The following is a 25,700-nucleotide window of genomic DNA, read 5'->3' on the forward strand; positions in this document are numbered from 1 at the left end:
AAAGCAAAAACCACAAAATCAAATTTGATAATTTTTCAAAGAGGCGGGATTTGTTTCAGGGGCGAGGTAAGTTCTGCCGAAATAAACTTCGAGTTTAGGTAAGAACATCGTGCTGACCAAAATTTATTAATAATGTCCACCAACAATAAATGACGTAAAGACTTTTTTCCGTAGTAACTCATATTTACATTTTACAACATAACATAGTCCTATATTTGTGGTTTATGAGTCTGCCGTAATTTTTATCACAATTACTTTACAAAAATTTGTGTGCGCATAGCTCATATTTGGGTTACGTGCATAACCACTGCCGGTGAACGTGTGGATTTATTTCTACTTAAGTCATTTGACTTTAGACCAATTTTTTTGATTTGTGATCTAGTCACTCAAGAATTTATTAACAGAACTAATTTGGTTGAAAAGTGAGTCGTAATTTGACACGGTTTTCAATTAAAAAAAATTATAACATTTAATTCATTTTGTTCTTAAAAATGTACATTATTGTGATAACCTAATGAATACGGGTTGGCTGTGGCTGAGCTTAGAAAGTTGGGTTATAATATTATGTCAACAAGAATTAAACCCTTGTTGATTTAAAATGATTTATTTCTGATAAGTAACATATTTCATTGAATTTATAACAAATTTATGCAGTTTCGCTACATAAATTGACTCGGGGCTTTAGATTTCCAAATCTCGAGTAAGAACTTCCGGCGAAACACATTCATACTCTTGTACTTATGATTTTCACTTTTAGGTCCTCAATTTTATATATTGATTGTTTAAATATCGAGTTTTTCAAAGTCGGGAGCAATAACTAATCTAAAGGTCGTCGACTGAGAACTTGTTTGATCTACAGACCAGAGCGCACTCGGGCCAATATCGTCTCTAAGCGATTTATCTATAAAGCCGACTTTCGTTAGAGCTGATGTGAATCACATCCACTACTTTATTTTCCTATTTCTCGACTTCCCGAAGTTTCGATTTTTCTCTTCTTCAATTCTTCAATTTCCAATTTTTCAGGTTTTTTGATTTCTCAATTTTCTAATTTTTTAATCTCTCAATTTTTTGGATATTTATTTTGGTTTTGGAATTTTTCAATACTTCGATTTTTTGACTTTTCGATTTTTGGACTTTTTGATGTCTCGATTTTTTACTTTTTGGATTTTCAATTTTTTGTTAAGCTTTAGATGATTCAATTTCTTATGTCTTATTTTTTCAATTTTTAAAATTCTAAGTTTTTCGATTTCTCGAGTTTCCAGTTCTTTTTCATTTCAATTTTTCGATTTTGCGAATTTTAAAATTTTCTCCGATTTTTCTTTTTTTTTAGATTTTTCAATTTTTTGATTTCTCGATTTATCGAATTCAGATGTTTCGATGTTTTGATTGTTGAATTTCTCGATTCATCAATTTTTCAATTTTTAACATTTCTTCTAGGCTTTCGACTCCTCAATTTATGAATCCTTGATTTTTCGATTTCACGATGTCTCAGTTTTTGAATTTTTCGATGTTTCGATTTTTGGATTTCTCGGTTTTTCGATTTGTTACTTTTGGGCTTTTTAATTTTTCGATTTTCCAATTTTTCAATTTTTCAATTTTCTTCTGGGGTTTCGACTTCTCCATTTGTCACTTTTTCAGTTTTTCGATTTTTCAGTTTTTCGATATTTGAATTTTTCAATGTTTCAAATTTTAGATTTTCCGATTTCTCGATTGTTTGATTTTTCAGTCCTTCAGTATTTATATTTTTCACTTTTTCAAATTATGATGTTGCTAAATTTTCAGTTTTCCGACTTCTTAATTAATCTATTTTTTATTTTCCCATTTCTCGACTTCTCAAAGTTTCGATTTTTCACTTCTTCAGTACCCCGATTTTTCGATTTTTGGACTTTGCTTTTTTGGCTTTTCGATTTCTCAATTTTCAAATTTTTTAATTTCTCAATTTTTGGATATTTCTTTCAGTTTTTGGTATTTTCCATATTTTGATTCTTCGACTTTTCGATTTTTTACTTTTTGGATTTACAGTTTGGTTTTTTAAACCTTGGATTTTTCAATTTTTCGGTTGTTTTATATTGCGATTTCTCAAATTTTCAACTTTTCGAAAACTTTTTGAAAACGGAAAATTGAAAATCCAAAAAGCAAAAAGTCGAGTATTTGAAAAATTCAGAAATAGAAGAAAAATTAAAGAATCGAAAAACTGAAAAATTGGGAAACTTTGAGAAGTCGTGAAATGGTAAAATAAAAAAATTGATTAATTGAGAAATCAGAAAACTGAAGACTCAGAAACATCAAAATTTGAAAAATTAAAAAATACTGAAGAACCGAAAAATCGAAAAAGGTAAAATTTAAAATATTGAAAAATTAAATTTATGGTAAAATTGAAAAATGGAGAAACCCAAACATCAAAAAATGAAAAATAAAAATTCGAAAATCTAAAATTTGAAAATCGAAAACTGAAAAATCAACAAATTGAGAAATCGAAACTTGAAAATTTTAAAAATTGGAAAATCGAAAATTTAAAAATTCGGAAAATTGAAAAATTGAAAAATAGAAGAACTAAAAACTCAAAATATCGAAAAACCAAACATTTTAAAAATTGAAAAGTTAAAGTATCGAAAAATTGAAAAATTGACAAATCCAAGTATAAAACAGTCGAAAATTTAAAAATCAAAAGTTTTAAAAACGAAAAATTGAAAATCCAAAAATTAAAAGTCGAGAAAACGAACAATCCAGAACTCAAAACAACGAAAAGTCGAAATAAATACTAAAAAATCCCAAAACTGAAATATCGAAAAGTTGAAAAGGAAAAGAAAAATTGAAGAAAAATTGAAGAATTGAAAAACTGAAGGCAAAGTCTAAAAATCGCTAACTTAAAAAATCGAAAAGTTGAAAAATCAAAAACCTGAAAAATCGCACAATTAAAGAACTGAAGAACTGAAAAATCTAAACTTTGGGAAGTCGAGAAATGGGAAAATAGGAAAATAGATTAATTGAGAAATCAGGAAACTGAAAAATCAGGAACGTCACAATTTGAAAAATTAAAACATTGAAGAACTGAAAAATCGAAAAATTCAAATATCGTAAAATTGAAAAATGGGGAAATCCAAACATCAAATAATCAGAAAATAAAAAATCGGAAATTAAAAAATCAATTAATCCAGAAATCGAAACTCTAAAATTTTAAAAATTGGAAAATCGAAAATTTAAAAATTCCGAAAATTGAAAGAAGAACTATAAAACAGTCGAAAAATTGAAAAATCTAAAGTTTTGAAAACGAAAAATTGAAAATCCAAAAAGCAAAAGTCGCAAAACCCGAAAAGTCGAAATGCTAAAAATTCCCAGAACTGAAATATCGAAAAATTCAAAATTAGAAGAAAAATTGAAGAATCAGAAAACTGAAAAATCACAAAACTGAACGAAATATCCAAAAATTGGGAAATTAAAAAATTGAAAAATTGAGAAATCGAAAAGTCAAAAAAGCAAAGTTGAAAAACCACAAACTTGAAAAATCGAAAAATTGAAAAATCAAAAACCTGAAAAATCGAAACTTTGAGAAGTCGTGAAATGGTAAAATAAAAAAATAGATTAATTGAGACATTAGAAAACAGAAGACTCAGAAACATCAAAATTTGAAAAATCGAAAAATGTAAAATTTCATATATTGAAAAATTAAAATATCGTAAAATTGAAAAAATGGAGAAACCCAAACATCAAGAAATCTAAAAATAAAATTTCGAAAATCTAAAATTTGAAAATCGAAAACTGAAAAATCAAATCGAGAAATCGAAACTTGAAAATTTTAAAAATTGGAAAATCGAAAACGTAAAAATTCCGAAAATTCAAAAATTGATATATAGAAAAAGTGAAAACTCAAGATATTGAAAAACCCGAAATTTTAAAAATTGAAGAGTTAAAATATCGAAAAGTTGAAAATTTGGGAAATCGAAGTATAAGGCAATCGAAAAATTGAAAAATCCGTACCCCAAAAAATCGAAAAGTCGAAATACTAAAAAATCCCAAAACTGAAATAAAAGAGGAATTGAAGAATCGAAAAACTGAAAAATCACAAAATTGAACGAAATATCCAAAGAGTGGGAAATTAAAAAATTTGAAAAAATTGAAAAATCGAAAAGTTGAACTGAATAACTGAAAAATCGAAAAATCTAAAATTTAAAATAATGAAAAATTAAAAGATCGTAAAATTGAAAAATGGAAAAATCCAAACACAAAAAATAAAAAAAAAATAAAATTAAAAAATCAACGAATCAAGAAATCGAATAATTCACAAATCGAAAAGCCGAAAAGTAAAAAATCGAAAAAACCGGTGAATCCAAACATTGCAACATCGAAAAATCGAGAAATTGAGAAAGTATGAAAAAAAAAACACCAAAATTGTGACTAAAAATATGTAATCAAATTTTTTCCACCTTCATTCCTCTTGTGCTATTTAGAATTTATTATAGTAAATTTTCACAGTTTTTTTTTTTCTTCTATTCATTTTCCTCGTTCTATTATTTTTTTTCCAGTTGTGTCGAACAAAAATAGGATGTAATGTTTACTTTTAATTAGTTGTGCTTGGAGCAACTTTTTAAAATGTCTAAAAATCTTCATGGTTGGCATACAACAGATTCGTGGTTTGAAATCTTGCAATTGTTTTAAGGTTATCCTAAGCATGGTAAATTGCTAATCAAAATGTGTCTGTTTATTCCCCCCAAAAACTTGATGACATCATCTCAGTTTTTGCTGAATAAATCCTATTTAAAATATGCATCAGTGCATCCATATTTTAGAATTACTTATACAGACATCTCTTTTTTGCATCTTTAAACACAATACAATGCTTCTTTCAGTGTTCTTTGTTTGCAAAAAAAAATGTAAACGATTGTATAATTAAACGATTTTGCTTATTTTCTAATAGTTCTTAAACATGCATTGTTTTCAAACCAACCGACTTAATTACTAGTAAGCATTGTTTTCCGCATGGTCATCATTTAGTTGCAACTACGGTTTTATTTCCATTTTAGTTTGTATTAATAAATTCATATTTGTGAATCAATAGTTACAATTTCATTCACCCGCAAACTTAAAAATGGTTACAACTCCTTTATCTTAATCTTTAATTTCATCAGCCTTCACCAGTGACCTTTCTCAAAGAACCTCCACCTCGCAATTCTTCCTTACCTTCAAATCCTTCATTTGCTTGGCTATTTTCATCAAGTCCATGACGGCCCTGACGTTGATATTGGCGGCTGCGCGGATTTTCTCGTCGAAACGGACAGTGGCGGCGCAGTGGATGATGCAGTTAGTTTCGTTAATTAACTTGTCTAGGTCTTCGTCGCTTAAACCTAAATTGGGCAAAGAGCAGTCGCCGCTGACGAGGCAAACTTTGGTGGCGAAGTTGGGGCGTTTGCGTTTCAAGGGTTCCATGCTCTGAAACAGAAAAGAAAAATCGTGGTAGAGATTTGCCAACTGCCATGGGTGCGTTGCTCTTTGCTCCGGTGCACTTTTATCGAGGAAGTCATTTTGTCATGGTCAGCGAGTGTAAAGGTTTTCCAGATGTGAACTTGGACTAATCAAAGTGTAGAGAAGATTGATGGGAAAAATGGAACCCAACAACGGGTTTTGGTGTCATATTTATTTATTATTGTGGTTTTTATTTTTTGAAGGTTGTCAAGATGTGTTTTTTTCCTTTTTGACGTCAGTGTGTCAAGTGCATTATATAACTCAGTTTTTTTTTTAAATTCGTGTAACATTAGTGCTTTAGAGAATTTTGAATTTGTATTATTTTTCCGTACCATTAATAAAAAATTGTGATTTAAAATTTTCTCCCAAAAAACGAAACGATATAATTTTTTTAATTATGCCGTGGAAAAAATTTTGATTTGAATTAAATATTTAAGTCGCAATTCATCGTCATCATCAGGGTTTAAGTTAGTCTTGAAACGGACTGAAATATGGAATGTGTGTGTTATATTCACGACCTTTTAGACGTCAGTAGGCCATGGTATTTTTCTTTTTTGTTGGCAACCATGACTGAATGACGTGTTTTTTTTAATGTCATATCCGACATGTACCTTTCATGCATGTAACAGAAAAATGGTGTTTTTTTTTTTTGAAAAAAAAAGAATAGTTTACTTTTGGCTGATACCTGGAAATAATTGGTTTAATAATAATGTTTTTGGAAGATATTTAAGGTGGCAACAATGCTTAGGTTTCTGACACTACTAGATTTCCATGGCTTGCTGCTGTCGTGAATGCATTAGAACAAAATAAAATTAAAGACGCGCAACACTAATTTTTATTATCTTTTAATGTTTTGGTTTCCTTTTCTTAATTTTTTAAAATTTTTCTAAAATAGGTTTTGGTTCATTTTTTATTTCTTTCCATTTTTTTCGCCTAAACCTTACAATTCCATCTTTTAGAATCGTAATTTCAAAAATGTTCTGTAACATCATTTCGTCAATAGTTTGGAGCCGTTGTTGAATTGCTCCAGTAGTCTCAAATCATCAACAATTTCCTCACATGAAGACTTCTACGAGATTTTTCTTTATTGATACTGCCAGTTCAAACAAATATGTTGATTACATCTCTAATATGAACATCTAGCGATGTTTCTTGAATTATTAAATCACGGTATTTGGCCAGATATTCTTGCTTACAGGCGGTTACAGAATACACAACTCTTCGTTTAGGAAGTCCCATTGCGATAACAAGACATAACGATGAAAGTGTCTTGTTCAACAGAATAAACCATTTTCAATCTTCGCTTGCTAGCACAAAAGCAAAATTTTCATACGCAACCACCAAGAGTTCTGAAAATGACTGTTTTTTTCTTTTAAGCTTGGATCAACGAGAATTACTGTAATTCGCACTTGAAAAACATTGAAACAATAAAAACAACTATTTTAAATGACATATTACAAATGACATTAGACACTGATGTGACAAGTGAGAACTGGCTATAATGATGCATAATCACGGGCATAATTTCAGCGAAGCGGGATTTTTTAAATCCATGGCCAACTATGCCCTTAGAATCATTTATAAAAGCCTTGAATAACTTAATTTGTTCTTTGATTTTTATATTTTCATATTTGTTATTAGTTTTTTTTTCTTTATTCTGATATATTCTTTGATCTCTTGGTTCCACGAAATTGTTTGTTTTTTATGCTTATTTAGTTTTCAAATCCCACAAACTTCTTTTGTTGTGTTTAGAATTATACGAGGATGTTCCAGTGCATTCCATAATTCCTTTATAACCGTTTTTTATTCTTCCGTTGCATCTTTAATTTCTGTTCTACCCTATCTCCTACATTTTTCTTTATATTTTTCTGTCTTAAATACCCCTTGTGGTTTGTTTTTGAAGGAGTTTGAAACAATCTTGGAGGCTCCTCTTGTTTATTTTTCAATGAATTTTAAATGATCTTGAGATTCCTGCTTTTAAAATACCAGTGATATGTTGTTGAAAGAATTTCAAAATAAACTTGAGTGTTCCTGTTGTTTTTTTTTTTTTTATAAATTTCAAAGGATCTTGAGGCTTCTGTTGTTGAAAGAATTTTAAAGATTCTTTAATTTAATTTAATTTAATTTTTTAATTTAATTTAATTTAATTTGACGGGAAAACCCCAATTTACAATGCTATAAACTATACAAATTGAAATTATCTTAGAAAATACAGAAAAAAAAAACAAACTAATTAAGTAAATAAAATCTATATACTTATAAACCCTTCACTAATAATTTCTTAAAGAATTGAAAATGAATTAAACTTAAATAAATAAATATAATAAAATACACTTAATTCTAGATTTGAATTTTGATCTGTCACAATCAAATAATAAAAATGTTGAATTGTCCGCCATCCTGTTAGCCGTTTCCATCATACGTTTGATCGGATGATTTTGCGATTTGTTAGTCGTGGACACAGGTACCCTAAATATCACTGTGCTCCGAGTTTTTCTACTATTTGAAGGAGGTATTAGAAATGTTAGTTGACGCAACAAGCTAGGATTGTCTATGTAACCATTAACTAGCCCATGAAGAAAACAAACATCGTACATTTTACGTTGATCCTCTAATGACAATATTTTCAAATTACACATAATCCACGTATAATCCCCTCTTTGATGGACCCGATTAAGTTTGAATTCCAACAGTCGTAGAAATTTTTTCTGGACTCTTTCTAAAAGGTCGATATCTTTCTTATAAAATGGCGACCATACAGGAGAGCAATATTGAAGATTTGACTGCACCAAAGAAAAATACAAGGTTTTAAGAGCAGAGACAGATAATGTTCGACAGTGACGCCAAATGAGCCCCAGCATGCTTATTGATTTATTGAATATATAATGAAAATGCTCCTTGAACGTAAGTTTGGAGTCTAGAATGATTCCTAAATCTTTGACTTCATTTACACGAATTACTGACGATTTCCCTAATTGGTAATCAAAATACAACACTGATTTGACATTAAAAAAAGAAATTATACAACATTTTTTCAAATTCAACGGAAGTAAATTGCTCACTGTCCATTTATGCAGAGTATTTAGGTCTAGTTGAAAATCTGAAGCATCATCAACAGATTGAATAGTTCTGAATAATTTCAGATCATCAGCATATAGTAAGAATTTAGAGTGCTGAAATCCAATTGTCAAATCGTTAACGAAAATTGAAACAGTATAGGTCCACAATGTGAACCTTGTGGTACACCAGAAAATGCAAAGTATTGAGAAGACAAATGATTACCAATTTTAACTTGCTGAGATCTATTAAATAAAAACGATGTTAGCCACTTGATAGTCTTCCCACTGAAACCTAATTTAGTCATCTTAAAAATAAGTAACCTATGATTGACTTTATCAAACGCTTTTGAGAAATCAGCGTATAAAGAATCTATTTGACTTTTTCGAGAGAAAGCATCATTAAGATAACAGTAGTATTCCATCAAATTAGTTAATGTTGATCTGTTTTTATAAAAACCATTTTGTTTCTCAGAAATAAGAGACGAAGAAATCCACTGTAATTGTTTGGCCACAATAAAATCTAATATTTTTGGTATTACTGACTGATTACATACGCCCCTATAATTATCAATTTTACTCCGATTGCCTGATTTGAAGATGGGAGTTACATAGCTGTTTTTCCAAATTGTCGGAAAGTTCCCTAAAGATAAAGAAGTCTTAAATAACAAACACAATGGTAATGAGATTGAAAAAACACAGTTTTTTAGCAGAATACTAGGCACTCCGTCTGGACCAGGATTGCAAGAAGACTTTAATTGAGAGATATATTCAAATATTTCAGCAAGATTTACATTTAATCCACTATCGCATACTTCTCCATCAAGGCTGAAGTTAAAGTCTGAGTTGCTATTGTCATCAATAACATACACTGATGAAAAGAATTTAGCGAATAAGTTAGAGATATTTTCTCCACCATTGGCAAACGTATGAAAAAGACTCATTTCATTCGGGATGCCACGAGACTGTTTCTTATCATTAACGAATTTCCAAAAATATTTCAGAGGCCTTTGTAATTTATTTTTGAAATATTTAAAAAAAGCCTTTGAAATCCGTATTATTTTGTTTTTGAACGAGCTCAAAAACAATCTTTGGGAACCCTGTTGTTTATTCTTAAATATTTTTTAAATAATCCCGAGGTCCCTGATTTAAAAAAAAAAAATAGAATCTCAGGGGCTCCCTGTGGTTTGTTTTTGAAACAGCTTAAAAGAATCGCGGGGGCTCCTGTTGCTTTATTTTTGAATTACTTCAAAAAATCTTGGGGCTTCTACGAGTACTTTTGAATGAAATTTAAAGAATCTTGATGGTCCTTGTTTTGGCAAGATTAAAGTATCTCAGGTTGTACCCTGTGGTTTGTTTTTGAAAAGGTTTGAAATAAATCTTGAGTGTCCTGTTTTATTTTTGAATTTAAAGAATCTTAAGGCTTTTTGTTTTCAAAGAATTTTAAGGATTCTCATAGCTCCTATTGTTCATTTTTATTTTTGAATGGATTTAAAAAAATCATGTGGCTTCTGCTTTTGAAAGAAATGTAAAGAATCTCAGGGGCTCTCTCTGGTTTGTTTTAAAGCGAGTTTGAAAAAAAATCAGCAGCGTCTATTGCTTTATTTGTGAAAGAATTTTAAAAAATCTGAAGGTTCCTGCTTAAAAAAAAAAATTAAAGATTCTCAAGGGCTCCTGTAATTTGTTTTTGAAATAGTTAAAAAAAAAACCTTGAAGGTCCGTATTGTTTTATTTTTTAGTGGATTTTAAAGAATCTTGAAATCTCCTGATTTTGAAAAGATTTTAAAGAATCTTAGGAGCTCCATGTAATTTGATTTTGAACGAGCTCGAAAAAAATCTAGGGGGCGTGTTGTTTTATTCTTGAATGTATTTTAAAGAATCTTGATGTCCCTGATTTTGAAAAAAATATATAGAAACTCAGGGCCCCCGTGTGGTTTGTTTTTGAAAGAGTTCAAAAGAAACCTGTAGGGTCCTGTTTATTTTTGAATTTAAAGAATCTTGAGGCTGTTTGTTTTAAAAGAATTTTAAGGATTCTCAGAGCTCCTGTTGTTCATTTTTATTTTTGTATGAATTTCAAAAAATCTTGCGGCTTCTGCTTTTGAAAGAGATTTAAAGAATCTCAAGGGCGCGCTCTGGTTTGTTTTTAAAAGAGTTTGAAACAAACTCAGGAGCTTCTGTTGCCTTATTTTCGAACGAATTTTAAAAAATCTTAAGGTTCCTGTTTTTAAAAGAATTTTAACGAATCTGAGGTTTGTTTTTGATAGGATTTGAAAGAATCTTGGAGAGGGTCCTGTTGTTTTATTTTTCAACGAATTTTAAAAATAATCTTGAAACTCCTACTTTTGAAAGAATTTTGTAGAATCTCAGGGACTCCTTATGGTATGTTGTTGAAAGAATTTTAAAAGAACTTGCAAACCCTCGTTGATATTTTTGAATGGATTTTAAAGAATCTTGAATCTCCTGGTTTCGAAATGGTTTAAGGAATCTGAAGAGCTCCCTGCGGTTTGTTTTTGAAAGAGTTTAATAGAATCTCGGGAGCTCTTGTTGTTTTATTTTTGAATGGATTTTAAAGACTCTTGAGGCTTCTGCGCTTAAATGAATTTTAAAGAACTACTGGGACTCCTTATGGTTTGGTTTTGAAAGAGCTTAAAACAAATCTTGAGGACACCTGATATTTTATTTTTGAATGCATTTTAAAGAATGTTGATGTTCCTGATTTTGAAAAAATTTATAGACCCTCAGGGGCGAGTTCGAAATAAATAAATCTTGAGACTCCGGTTTTATTTTTGTATAAATTTTAAAGAATCTCGGGGATCCTGTTTTTTTATTTTTATTTTTGAATGAATTTCAAAAAATCTTGAGGATTCTGCTTTAGAGAGAATTTTAAAAAATCACTGGGGTTCCATGTGATTTGTTTTTGAAAGAGCTTGAAAAAAATCTTGAGGGCAGGTGATATTTTATTTTTGACTGGATTTTAAAGAATCTTGATATTCCTGATTTTGAAAATAAATTATAGAACCTTAGAGGTTCCCTATGACGAAAAAGCACGAAAAAGGACGAAGAAGGACGAAAAAATAAGAAAAGGACGAAAAGGACGAAAAAGGACGAAAAGTACGATAAAGGACGAAAAAGGATCAAGGAAAACGATAAGGACGAAAAAGGAAGTAAAGTACGAAAAAGGACGAAAAAGGACCAGAAAAGGACGGCAGGGACGAAAACAGATGAACAGTACGAAAAATGACAAAAAGGACGAACAAGGACGAAAAAAGAACGAAAAAGGACGAAAAGGACTCAAAAGGACGAGCAAAACGACAAAGGACGAGCAAAACGACAAAGGACGAAAAAGGACGAAAAAGGACGAAAAAGGACCAAAAAGGACGAAACTAACGAAAACGGTCGAACAGTACGAAAAAGGACGAAAAAGGACGAAAAGGACGAAAAAAGAGAAAAGGACAAAAAGGACGATAAGGACGAAAGATGACGAAAAGTACGAAAAAGGACGAAAAAGGACGAAAACGACGATCAAGGACGAAAAAGGACGAAATAGGACGAACAAGGCCGAAAAAGGACCAAGAAGGACGAAAAATACGAAAGGGACAAAAAAGGACGAGAAGGACAAAAAAGGACGAAAAGGAAAGAAAAGGACGAAAAAGGACGAAAAAGGACGAAAAAGGACGCAAAAAGACGAACAAGGACGAACAAAAACAAAAGAGACGAAAAAGGTCTAAAAAGGGCGAAAAGAACGAAAAAGGACCAAGTTCGATAAGGACGGAAAAAGAAGAAAAGGACGAAAAATACGGAGAAGGACGAAAAGGACGAAAAAGAACGGAAAGGACGAAAAAGGACGAGCAGAACTAAAAAGGACGAAGAAGGACGAAAAAGGACGAAGAAGGATGAACAAGCACGAAAAGGACGAAAAAGGAAGAAAATGACGAAAAGAACGAAAAAAGACCTAGAAGGACGATAAGGACGAAATAGGACGAAAAGTACGAAATAGGATGAAAAAGGACCAAGAAGGATGATATTAACGAAAAAGGACGAACAAAGACGAAAGGGACGAAAAAGGTCGAAAAAGGACGGAAAGTACGAAAAAGGACCAATAAGGACCAATAAGGACGATAAGGACGAAAATGGAAGCAAAGGACGAAAAGTACCGAAAAAGACGAAAAGGACTAAAAAGGACCAAGGAAAACGATAAGAACGAAAAAGGACTAAGGAGGACGATGAGGACGGAAAAGGACGAAAAGGACAAGAAAGGACGAAAAGAACGAAAAAGGACGAAATAGGACGAACAAGGACGAAAAAGGACCAAGAAGGACGAAAAAGGACGAAGAGGACGAAAAGGACGAAAGGGACAAAAAAGGACGAGAAGGACGAAAAAGGACCAAGTTTGATAAGGACGGAAAAGGAAGGAAAGGACGAAAAGGACGAAAAAGAACGGAAAGGACGAAAAAGGACGAGCAGAACTAAAAAGGACGAACAAGGACGAAAAAGGACGAAGATGGATGAACAAGCACGAAAAGGACGAAAAAGGAAGACAATGACGAAAAGAACGAAAAGGACGAAGAGGACGAAAAAGGACGAACAAGGATGAAAAAGACGAAAATGGACGGAAAGGATGAAAAGGACGAAAAGGACGAAAAAGGACGAAAAGTACGACAAAGGATGAAAAAGGACCAAGAAGGACGATAAGGACGAAAAAGGACAAACAAGGACGATAAGGACGAAAAAGGACGAACAAGGACGAAAAGGACGAAGAAGGACGAAAAGTACGAAAAAGGACGAAAAAGGACCAAGAAGGATAATATTGACTATAAAATACGGAAAAGGGCGAAGAAGGACGAAAAGAACGAAAAGGACGAAAAAGGACGAAAAGGACGAAAAAGGACGAAAATGGACCAAGAAGGACGATATTGACTATAACATACGGAAAAGGACGAAGAAGGACGAAAAGGACGAAAAAGGACGAAGAAGGACGAAAAAGGACTTTGAGGCTTGTGCCTTTGAAAGAATCTTGAGGTATCTCAGGAGCTTCTTGCAGTTTGTATTTCAAAGAGTTTGAAAAAAATCTTAAGGGCTCTTGTTTTATTTTTGAATAAATTTTTCTTTTAAAAGAATTGTAAGGAATCTCGAGGCTCCTGTTGTTTTATTTTTGAATGAATTTAAAATAATCTTGAGTTTTATTTAAAGTTGAAGTTTAACGGATCTTTTGGAATTAAAAAAAAAATCACATGAGCCGCCTGTGGTTTGTTTCTGAGAGAGTTTGAAGGAATTTCGGAAGCTTATCTGTTGCTTTACGTTTGAATGAATTTACTTAAGGTTACTGCTTTTGAAATAATTTTAAATAATCTCAAGAGCTAACTGTGTTTGGATTTTGAAAAAGTAATTTTTATTACACAGAAGGGAATCTTAGAATCTTGTTCCCGAAAATTGTTAAATTTTATATATCTGTTTGGAATATAGAAAATTCTCTTACTATTTAAGTTTTAGAAAACAGCATACCTACTCCTGTACTTGTGGTTCATGATTTTGTTTATTATTATTATTATACGTTTTTATTCCTTAATTTGTCGTGTTCTTTAGACACATAATACGATCTGCATTTACCTCTGCGGTAGTCAAGGTAGTCAGTTTTACAAATTAGAGGTCATGGAATCAAAGGCGGGGCCGAACACCAGTTTTTTTATTAATCAAATCAAGAACGGTTACACTTTAGCAGTCTGTAGATATTTCTACGTTACATTATAAGGGTTGGTTTAGTTTTATAATTTTTGGAAGGGAGGGTGTAAATAAACTTGGACCAATTTTTGTAATAAGAACATCTCGTTTTTCTTTTAATTACAAAAGGAATTATTTTCTTTGGTTCAAAAAATTAGGCAAGTTATCAAACAGCAGACACAATCGTAAATAATTCTTGTTGTTCTGAGTTTATGGTTTCTTGGAAAAATGCATTTGCGCCGATGGAAAATCTAATCCTCGATAGCAGATCAGCTGTTAAAAATTCACTACTGACATTGATATCACGATGGTCTTATTTGAAATTGCTTATTCAGACTGATCCAAAAAATGTATTAATGCGGCAATTAATTTTATTGAATAAATCAAGAACGGTTCACTCAATGTTTGCCAAAACAAAAGCACCTTGCGTGAAAACAAGTGCTAAAATTGACCCAATTTAAAATGGACTTTATTCAATGCAATTATTAACTTCAATGTAATATTAACTGTTGCACAGTTGCACACTTATAGTAAAAACATGTATAAAAATTTGTTGACTACAATTATTACATTTAAACTTGTTTGAATATGTTCCAGTTGCTAATTATATAAATGCAAACAACACAGATCCTTGTGGCCCACTCTCCCCATTGTTGATCCATTCCAAGGTAACTAGTTTATCGAACTCTTTAAAAGCGACAAGTATATCGAGATCAAGAATTCGAACCATTACATAATTTCAGAAATTTTTAGTGAAACCAGATGCTCTGACGCAAATTTCGTGGCAGACGGAATCGCCGTAACGCTGACCACATGTGTCCCCTATTGTTTCACATATGGAGACATTGACCTTGATTATTAAATTTTGTAATTAAAACCACCGTTTGTCACTTCAACAAATCGTTTTTTGTTGAACAATTATGAATTTTTAATTATGAACTTAATAACCATTGTTTGAGTTTTGCTATCGAATTAAATTATTCGGTGCAAAGGACAAGGTGAAGGTTTGCGCGATTTAAATGTGGCTAAAGTCAGGAAATTTGGGTATAATTACCATATAATGAGTGTGCAAATTATCGATTATTCATGCCTCGAGGTATTAGGTTTCATTTTTTCAAAATTCAAAGAAGGATGTTTAAATTACGTAACGGATTTTATTCTTCGTAAATAAATCTTCATTTCATAAACGTGCGTGTCAGTTTATCATCAGTTAATTAAATGCAAGAAACCGTGATGTGTTTATTTCACGATTTCTCGGGTTTACATTTATTAATCGTTAATTTCATAACGCAAAAGTTTGTAATTAATTAATTAGTGAATGAAATTTGGCGCTTTTTCTCATTACTAAAACAGCAAAAGAACAGTTAAAAATGGAAAAATGAAAATATCTTGGCTTTATTAGTGTTTTAGGTGGTTTTAATTTGTTATTGTAGACAGTTTGCTACCTGTCTACAATAACAAATTAAAACCTAAACTAAAACAAAAAATATTAGCCACACCTGCATGCAATATTAGTTCGTAGAAAATTACAATTCAAAGAAAATTTTCCATTTAAACCTTATTTGCTCATCGTCTCCTTTATAGCTGTTTTTTTGTCTGCTGCATATTCATGTATTGATTTAAATATTAGCAAAGTAAATACTATTTCGTAGGATAGCGCAAATGCATATCAAGAACTTTCAGGTTTGCGTGTTTGACGATTAAACTTAATGAATGTTTGTTATAAATTGTACTTAATTTTCGAACGATTATAGGGCAATTATAGTATTAAACTTTTTGCAGAAATGTCATTAAAAGGTAATAAAATGGAACATTTGTGCTAAACTGCAATTTAATTTATTTCTAGGAAACAGATTCATAATTTAGTACAAATTAAACTTTGGGCTTAAAATCTTTTAAATCGCGTTGTGAATCTATAACTGGATTATTTGCTTTTCCAAGTAATGGAAGGTCGTTTTCCGAGTTTTAGGCGCGATGGTTTTAAAAATTTCTAAGTTAGTTATAATTTCAAGAACGAATTTTTGAATTTCTTGAATTTGAAACTCAGAGAAAACTTGACCTCTTTAAATTTTACGTCTCGAAAATGGGAGAAATACTGAGGTCAGAGGTCTGAAAATTTTGAAATTTTTAACCACAGCCAACTTCAGCACAAGATGTTTTTGACTGCACTATTTATCTTTGGTTGAACCCGAGGTTTGATGGTGATGATTTTGATCTTAATTATGATCCTCTTTTTCCAAATTAAATAAGAAATTCTTAAGTACTTCATACAAAAAATTAAAATGGTTTTCACAGAATCTTCTAGAAAACTTTACCTTTAAAAATATTGAGATTAAAGTTCTGAAAATTTTGAAATTTTTAACTACAGCCAACTCTAAATCAAGATTTTTCTATCGCACTGTTGATCTTTGGTTTAATCGCGGTTTAATAATGTTCATGATTTTGCTTTTAATTACGTAAAAAAAATGAGTTCATAGAATTTCAGTGGAAACTTGACCTCTTTTAACTTTGCATTCCGCAAATCATAAATTTTCAGGAACACGCTATTTAAAAATCTTTGAAAATTCTGATTACAATTGAAAATTGAAACGAGGTCATTTAAAGATTTAAATGATATTTAAATAGTAATTCCGGAACGGTCTACATATTCTCATTTCTGAGTTTGTTAGAGCCAGGAAAATTTATAAGAATTTAAAAACAAGCTAAAAACGGAAAATACGTGTTCTTAAAAGGATTTCGAGTGATCAAAATTGTGAAAGTTATGAAACTTTTAAGTACAGCCAACTTTAAATCAAAATGTTTTCCACAGCATTATTTGTATTTGTTTAAATCCAAGGTTTAATCCAATTTGATGTTATGGAAAAATGTTAATTATTTTGAATTAGAAACACATTCGTCTAAAGCATTTAATACAAAATCCCTTATTAAAACGGCTATCACAGTCTCAGAGAAAAATTTAGAAAACCTGAACTCTTTAAATTTTACGTTCCGAAAATGTGGGAAATATCCTTTGAAAATACTGAGATTAAAAGTCTGAAAGTTTTTAAATTTTTAACTACAGCTAACTTTAAATCAAGATTTTTCTATCGCCCTGTTCATCTTTGTTTGAATCGACGTTTAACGATGTTCAAGATTTTGTTTTTAATTATATATACATAAAAAATGTTTTCATAGAATTTCAGAGGAAACTTGACCTGTTTCATTCCTACGCTCCACAAATGCTGAATTTTCGGGAACACTATTTAAAAAACTTTGAAAAATTTAAATAGTAATTACAAAAGATACCCGATTAATTTTATGATCCTTTTTTTCCAATTTGAATCAGAAATTCTTAAGCACTTTATACAAAAAATTTAAATAGTTTTCACAGAATCTTCCAGAAAACTTTACCTTTAAAAATATTGAGATCAAAGTTCTATAAATTTTGAAATTTTTAACTACAACCAACTCTAAATCAAGATCTTTCTATCGCACTGTTGATCTTTGTTTGAATCGAGGTTTAATAATGTTCATGATTTTGCTTTTAATTATGTAAAAAAAAATGATTTCATAGAATTTCACTGGAAACTTGACCTCTTTTAACTTTGCATTCCGCAAATGATAAATTTTCAGGAACACGCTATTTGAAAACCTTTGAAGATTCTTATTACAATTGAAAATTGAAACGAGGTCAATTAAATATTTAAATGGAATTTAAATAGTAATTGCGAAACGATCTACATATTCTCATTTCTGAATTTGTTAGAACCAGGAAAATTTATAAAAATTTAAAAACAAGCTAGAAACAGAAAATACGTGTTCTTAAAAGGATTTCGAGTGATCAAAATTGTGAAAATTATGATTTTTTTGAGTACAGCCAGCTTTAGATCAAAATGTTTTCCTAGCATTATTTGTATTTGTTTAAATCCTAAGTTTGATCTTATCGAAAAATGTTAATTATTTTGAATTAGAAACATATTTGTCTAAAGCATTTAATACAAAATATTAGAGCGGAGGTCACAGTCTCAGAGAAATCTTAACCTTTTTAAATTTTACGTCCTAAAAATGTGGGAAATATCCTTTGAAAATACTAAGATCAAAGGTCCGAAAATTTTGAAATTTTTACCCACTGCCAACTTCAACTCAAAATGTTTTCGATCGCACTATTTAGCTTTGGTTGAATCCGATATTTAATGGTGATGATGATTTTGGTTTTAATTAAGTACATTATAAAAAAAATGATTTGATAACATTTCAGAGAATACTTGACCTCTTTAGATATTACGCTCCATGAATGGCAAATTTCCGGAAACACTATTTAAAAAAGTTTAAATGGTAATAAAAAAAGATGACTGATTTTTTTTATGATTCTATTGTTCCATTTTGAATTAGAAAGACTTCAGAACTTTATACAAAAAATTAAAATGGATTTCACAGTATCTCCCAGAAAATTTTACCTTTGAAATTATTGTGATCAAAAATTTTGAAAATTTTAAATACAGCCAACTTTAAATCAAGCTGTTTCTATCGCACTGTTGATCTTTGGTTGAATCCGAGGTTCAATGATGTTCATGATTTAAATAGTTTAAATTATGTTATAAAAAAATGATTGCATAGAATTTCAGAGGAAACTTGACCTCTTTTAACTTTTGATTCCGTAAAAAATAAATTTTTGGTAACACGCTATTATAATTTAAAAAACTTTGAAACTTCTGACTACAATTGAAAATTGTAATTGATAACGAAGTCATCTAAATATGTAAATGAAATTTAAGTAGTAATTCAGAAACGATATATGCATAATTTCATTTTTGAATTTGTTAAGAGACAGGAAAGTTTATTCAAATTTATGAAAAACAAGCTAAAAACGGAAAATACGTGTTCTCAAAAGGATTAAGAGTGATGAAAATTACGAAAATTTCAGAACTTTTAATTATAGCCAACCTTAAATCAAAATATTTTCGATCGCACTATTAGTATTTGATTATATTCAAGATTTGATCTAATGCAAAAGTGTTAATCATTTTGAATTAGAAACACCTGATCTTAAGCACTTTATATAAAAATTTAAAATGGTTTTTGGTGCATTCTCCGAAAAAACTTGATCTTTTTAAATTTTACATCCCGCAAATTTGGGAAGTACCATTTAAAAAAAATACGGGGATGAACGTTCTACAATTAAAAATTGTAATTGAAAATGAGATTTAAATAGTAATTCAGGAACGATATACATAATCTCATTTTTTAATTTTTTATAGCCAGAGAACTTTATAAGAATTTAAAAACAAGCTAAAAACGGAAAATATGTGTTCTCAAAGGATTACGACTATGAAAATTACGAAAATTTTGAAACTTTTGTTTATAGTCAGCTTTAAATCAAAATGTTTTCTATCGCACTATAAGTATTTGATTAAATTCAAGGTTTGGTTTTATGGGAAAATGTTAACCATTTTGAATTAAAATCATTAATTTAATAACAACAGACTTGTTGAAAAAAATTTAATAAGGATATTTCAAATTATCATATTAATATACAGATTGTATTAATTGCTGATCTCACTCCGTATAAAATCTAAATTTACAGTTTTCATAGCTCACGCACTCCGGAAATTATAACACAAACTCCAAATAACATTGTTTGTTTTTAATTTTCCAGACCCGTCAATTTTAATTATCGCAATCCCCTTTAATTAGCAAATCATTACGAGATAATTACACTGCTCAGTCACAGTCGCATCAAACATTTCGTCAATTTTCTAACCTTCCAAATTTTCACTCATCCTCTACCAAAAAAATTACCAATATTCAATGATCTTCACCCAATTAACGCCAACGTTCTGTCGCAACGCTATGACGAAACTTATGACACGCACACAAACACGCAATGTATTTTTAGACAAGATGTAAAAAAAACTGTCACAAAAAATTTACGCACTCTAAATCTAGTCAGGCAGCTATTTCCATTCATAACTACTCACCGGACCATCGAAAATCTCCTCGAATCTGGTTTGCACATCCTTGCCTTTTTTCGGTCGTACCATCACATAGATTTTCTTCAAATCGTAACACTCCCTCAGGAGCTTTTCCATGCACATTTTCCCGAGGTAACCGGTGGCACCAGTCAGAAAAATCGTAGAGTTGGCGTAAAATTTCGCTATTTCGCTGGGTTCTTCCGGTACGACCATGTCGGCGGCGGTGATGTCGCCGCCTTCACGTTGTGGGGTTTCGTACATGGTGGCCTGCAAGGAACGAATTTGTGTGGTTTACTTTCGTGGTGGAGGACGACGTCGCAGCTTTAGTTTTAATTGTGTAGTGGTCGTACTTTGAATAGATAGTTGCTCTAAGAGAAGGACTTCAGTGTGTGATAGTTGTTGGTTATTGTTAGTGGTGGAGACTGAGGAGAACAGGATTTTGTAAAGTACTACTTTTACATCGGTGGGGAGTTTTAGTGGTACCGACACTAATTTACGGTACCACCTACCCTACACCAGATAGAGCTTTCGCCTAATTTTTATCTCCGATTCCACGTTAAAAAAATATTTGTAAACAACCGAAAATCCCACGAACTTTTCTCTTACCTTGAATAATCGTCTTCCTTTGATCAGTACCCGCAGAGCGTATTCACAGAACCACGTTCACTTTCCGAGCTCGGCGTGTGTAAAGGTGTCGAATGCCTGTAACTGACATTGCAAGTTCAGTATAAGACTTAACTTATGCAAGTTTACCCCACTTCCAGTAAGTACTGCTTCGAATCGGAATATCAGCGATTGTTCAAATTTTACATAGGTATTAGGGGACATTAACCTTGACTGCCGAATTCAAGAACAATTTTTCGAATTTTGCGTAAGAGTTGCTAGTCGGTGCTGCGTAATTTCCAGTGGTGTCACAACCGGGTCGCCGTTGGCAGAAGGTTCAGAGGTGAAGATTTACACAAAAATGGATGTGGTTTTGGTGTTGGAGGATAAGAGAAACTAGTGTAACGAAACTGGAAGCATAAACATTCAAGGATTAAAAGTGATGAAAGAGTGATGAATGGGTTCGAAACCGTGGAGGTTTTTTAGAGGAATTGGGTTGAAAAGAAATATTTATTTTATTCAAAAATGTCAAAAATTGGAGTTTAATGTTTCTGCCACTTTAGAAATTTTTCAGGCTCGAAACCATCATTTTAAGTCTGGCACTTCCTCCAGTATGAGTATATTCTTTGCTCCATGGTCAAGACTAATCTTTTTACCATCTTGTTTACACAAATGGCGTAAAAGTGGAGATTGGTATGTAGGTACTTAGCAAAGGGAATGAGATAAATTATTCATTCTTTCGTATCTACAAGCGCCTCATTAACAGTGTGAGCGTTCAAAAAAGTTCTGAATGAAAAAACATCTTTGGTTTTATTATGGATTAAAGATAATCCAGAACTAATTTGTAGTGACCAAAAAATTGTCTGCAAAGAATGCAGTAAACTCCAAGATTAATTGTTAATATATAAATTCAAATTTCTTTGCACCAAATTTATTAAAAAATATATATATTTAATTTTTTAAACTATCAAACGTAATGAAAATAATACTTTTTCACTTAAAACTGTAACGAGAGTTTTTTCACGATTTCATTGATTATGATAAATCTATAAATTTTTAATTTGACAGTTGTAATAATTTTAAAGCCATTTTTTATTAAAAAAAAAAGACGTGTGTAACACGTTTTGAAAGCTATTTTGTCACTCGTTTAATTGGCAAACTTTAAACTTGTGAGAAAAAAAGCATGAATCACTTACTTGAGTGTCTAATTTTAAGACGAATAATCCAAATGAACATTACAGCAGCATACCGACGAAATATGTATCAGCATTAAAAAAATTATTTTACAATATTTTCACTTTTTTGCACTTTGGTTTAGTGGAAAATGAGCCTAATAGTTACTGTTTTTATGAAACTCGTATGTATTTATTTTGACACTTTTTTAGGAATAATGAAATTTTTGAGAATATAGCACTTTATTTTATTTCCCTCATTCATAAAAATTACTTATTTTCTCTATAAACGCTATCATTTTTCGCCTGTGATCAATTGTCGCATGCGACCAGTTGTACTTGCGACGAATTGTGGTGCGATGAATTGTGACTGCGACCAATTGTCGTTGCGACCAGTTGTCGCTGCGACCAATTGACGCGGCGATCAGTTGTTTGCGATCAATTGTCGCGCGACGAATTGTGCGCGACGAATTGACGCGGTACCGCTAACACCTCAGTACTACTGAATTCCTTAACAATGCAGATATTAACATTAGAATTAGCTAGCAGCTCACATGTAGAATTTACAGCACATTTTCTTTCATACACACATCACCCTTGATGTTTAACATAGAACCTGGAATACGCGTTTCCCCTTTGAGACTGTTTATAAAGGACCACAGTTTTTTTGGATCATCTCGAATACAATTAGATACCATTGCAAAATAATTAACATGATCAATCTTAATACTCGATTTTACAAGTTTGCGATAATTCTTAAATTTAACACAAGGGATAGTTACAGGTTTTTTGCAACAACTATCTGAGGCATAGTTTTTTTCGTCTTCTTCCGATCTCCTTTTGCTTTTGAGAGAATAAGAATATTCAATCTTTATTTTTTCTCGAAATAGTCTATTTTCTGCAATATGATAATTCCTCAGACATATAGACTTTGCAACTAAGCTCCGCTCCTTGATCTCATGACAAATAAAATGTTCGTCACAATCGAGACCGGGGCGGGTGGGCGGGGCTTAATTTTTATTTTCTTAGTGTGTGTGTAGTTTTCTTTCAATAACACGATACTTAAAACATATGTTATATGGTAATATCTTGTAGAGACATATGATCTCATAATTTAAGCCACGTCCCCCGTCTCACAGTGAATAAAAAAATTAATCACAATTGAGATGGGGCGGGTGGGTGGGGCTTATCCGTTGATTTTCTGTTTGTAACATTTATATATGTATATATAGTTTTTTTTTCAACAATAAAATACTTAGAATATCAAATGGCGAATTTGAGATTAGAATTATGTTTTAAGTATTGTGAGAATTATATTCAGCGCAAAATAGACAACGGTTTTATTAGAAATACACCAAAGATCAGTTTTTTCCACTCTAATAATTTCTAATAATTATTCCTGAAAACACTCTAGCTTTCTGTCAGTACTTACGGATTGTTAAAGATAGTTCTCGACGTTTCAAAATTTATTGCTATTAGTCTCAAAAACAGATTAGGTATTATAACTACAAGGGCTTACATTTTGCCATTTTTTTCTTAATATGTGTAGTCTTCTTTTCACAACAGAAAGGTACCTAAAAAATGTTTAAAATGGTAAATTTTGCAGGAAAGTATGGATTTTGCAGTTAGGCTCCGCCCCTTGGACGAATAAAAAAATCGTCAGAATTGAAACAGGGCGGGTGGGCGGGGCATATATTTTGTCTTTTTTTTTCTTAATATACATAGCCATCTTTTTATAACAAGAAACTTAAAACATGGTTAAAATGCTACATTTTTGCAAGGAAATATGGATTTTACAATTATGGTATGGAGACTAATTGCAAATTTGATATTTTCTTAGACAAATTTTCATTTTAAACATATTTTAAGTTTCATGAAGAAGTCTACACATATTAAAACAAAAAGGCAAAATGTGAGCCGCCGCTCACCCGCCTGGTCTCGATTGTGATGATTTTTTTTTATTCTAAGATACTTAAAACACATTTAAAATGGTTTTGTAAGAAAATATGGCAGGACAGGCTTAGGCGGGGCTTAATCTTTGGCTTTAATTTTTCTTAATATACATAGTATTCTTTGAATAACATCTGTAGACTTATTTCGGCAACAAGAAACTTAAAACATGTCTAAAATGGTAAATTTTTGTAGTAATCAACTTAAATCCTTTTCTTCCTCCATTTCACTGACTTATTTTATTTACTTTACTTACAAATGCGACTTGAATTCTATTTTAAAACAAAGTCACAATTAACTAGATTTAAATATTGGGTATCGTTTGGTCAGGTTACAAGTTCACTATTGTAAAAATAAATAATAATTTTTATACATTTATAAGTATTTGTTATTTTGGTATAACCATGATTTTTTGACCAACAGTTTAAAGATTTGCCTAAGACTCTAATAAAACAATAATGTTGTCATGAAGAGGAGGCAGATGGGCGAGGCAATTGCTTGCCAATAGAAGACCCTGCAGGAAAAGTTAAACTTAGCCCCGCCCACCCACCCCTTCTTTCATTGGTTTCTTCTGAAATAAGAAATAAATCTTAAAGTACATAGTATAACAAAAAAATACGGTTATCCCTTTTTTTTAACAGCCCCATACGTATTCTACAGAAGAACAAATAAATTCCTATCATGAAAATCCGTGATAATTTTTCTCTTCAAACCCAGTTGCCTCACAATTAAATCTTCATTGATAAATAGTTTGGGGTTACGCACAAAAGTTTTAGATTTTTGCTTTTCTTTAATATCAGTCCCACTTCATCCTTAGAATTTAACACTATCTTTTAAGGTCGAATTTTATTTTCAGATCTATCTTTCCCTAATCTAAAAATCCCAATTTTGCCAGTATCTACTTTAACATCTAAATGTTTAAAAATATCATTCACCAAGAACATCATCCATAGTCAATGATTCATTATTACAAATAGGCGAGGACAATAATACTTAAAACTCACTCATTTGTTTCTGAAGCTGTTAAATGGCACTAGTAAGACCGGCAATTTGTCCAGCAACATCAATCTTAGAACAGGCAGTGCAGGTCCAGTTTATATTCTTTTTAGATCTGAGGGCACGAGTGTCTTTATCATTTAAGTTCGCACAACTATTATTATTGAAAGTATTTTACAGATGAAACAAGTAACCACTTCGCCAGCAGGATATTCTTTATTACAGCATTTACATACAAACGGTCATTATTGGAGCGGGAAAAAATAAAAAATACAGGGATACACACTTCACGCTTGTGCCCTTTGCAGCGACGTTGTAAGAAGACAAACACAGTAAAAAATAGGGAACGGTAGGGTTCTGTTACAGAGCACCCAGGAGCGAAAAACTAAATATATAGTGCAACACTATAAGGTAAGAGCGTAAAAAAGGGATTGTTAAGGTTATTCTTTATAGGAGCCAAAAAAGAATAAAAAGAACTCTGGACTCACCACAATTAAGTAAAGAGAAACTTCAGACCACTGATAACAGCAATATTAACACCCACTTCAGCAACATTTAAATTGTCAAACATTTAGCAGAAATTATGCTCTATACAGCTCAAATGTCAAACTCGCTTGTTCTTTTAGTGTCTTGCTATTATCTAGGTATACTTTTTGCGCAAAAGAAACGAGTATGCTTACTTAATTAACTGGTCCTCTCTTTCGTGTTGAAGAGATAAAATCAATCAAATGTCAGTTTTATATATGTATGTATTTAATGCCACCGTTGCGTACTTCAGTGCTGGCCCTGATACG

General features: G+C 31.3%; 2 protein-coding genes across 4 annotated transcripts in view; both read right to left on the reverse strand.

Moving 5' to 3' along the window:
• LOC135142706 (fatty acyl-CoA reductase wat-like) overlaps positions 1-20,883 on the reverse strand; it is a 32,210-nt gene extending 11,327 nt beyond the window's left edge. The window contains exons 1-3 of one of the 2 annotated variants that reach the window (XM_064074454.1): positions 20,792-20,883; positions 20,192-20,452; positions 5,179-5,427 (exon numbers count right to left, since the gene is read on the reverse strand). In XM_064074454.1, the coding sequence (XP_063930524.1) occupies positions 5,179-5,427; positions 20,192-20,446 (504 nt within the window). In that variant the 5' untranslated portion in view covers positions 20,447-20,452; positions 20,792-20,883. Of the gene's footprint in view, positions 1-5,178; positions 5,428-20,191; positions 20,453-20,535; positions 20,619-20,791 lie in introns of those variants that run through there. The other variant, XM_064074455.1, reaches the window with a different exon arrangement.
• Positions 20,835-25,700, reverse strand: part of LOC135142707 (putative fatty acyl-CoA reductase CG5065) — a 35,040-nt gene continuing 30,174 nt past the window's right edge. The window contains exon 5 of one of the 2 annotated variants that reach the window (XM_064074458.1): positions 20,835-20,893. In XM_064074458.1, coding sequence (XP_063930528.1) covers positions 20,835-20,893 — 59 coding nt within the window. Of the gene's footprint in view, positions 20,894-21,064; positions 21,199-25,700 lie in introns of those variants that run through there. The other variant, XM_064074459.1, reaches the window with a different exon arrangement.

The sequence above is a fragment of the Zophobas morio genome, unplaced genomic scaffold, assembly GCF_036711695.1.
Source record: "Zophobas morio isolate AGI-343-1 ecotype UQ-CSIRO unplaced genomic scaffold, CSIRO_AGI_Zmor_V1 ptg000049l, whole genome shotgun sequence".
Classification (NCBI taxonomy): Eukaryota; Metazoa; Arthropoda; class Insecta; order Coleoptera; family Tenebrionidae; genus Zophobas; species Zophobas morio.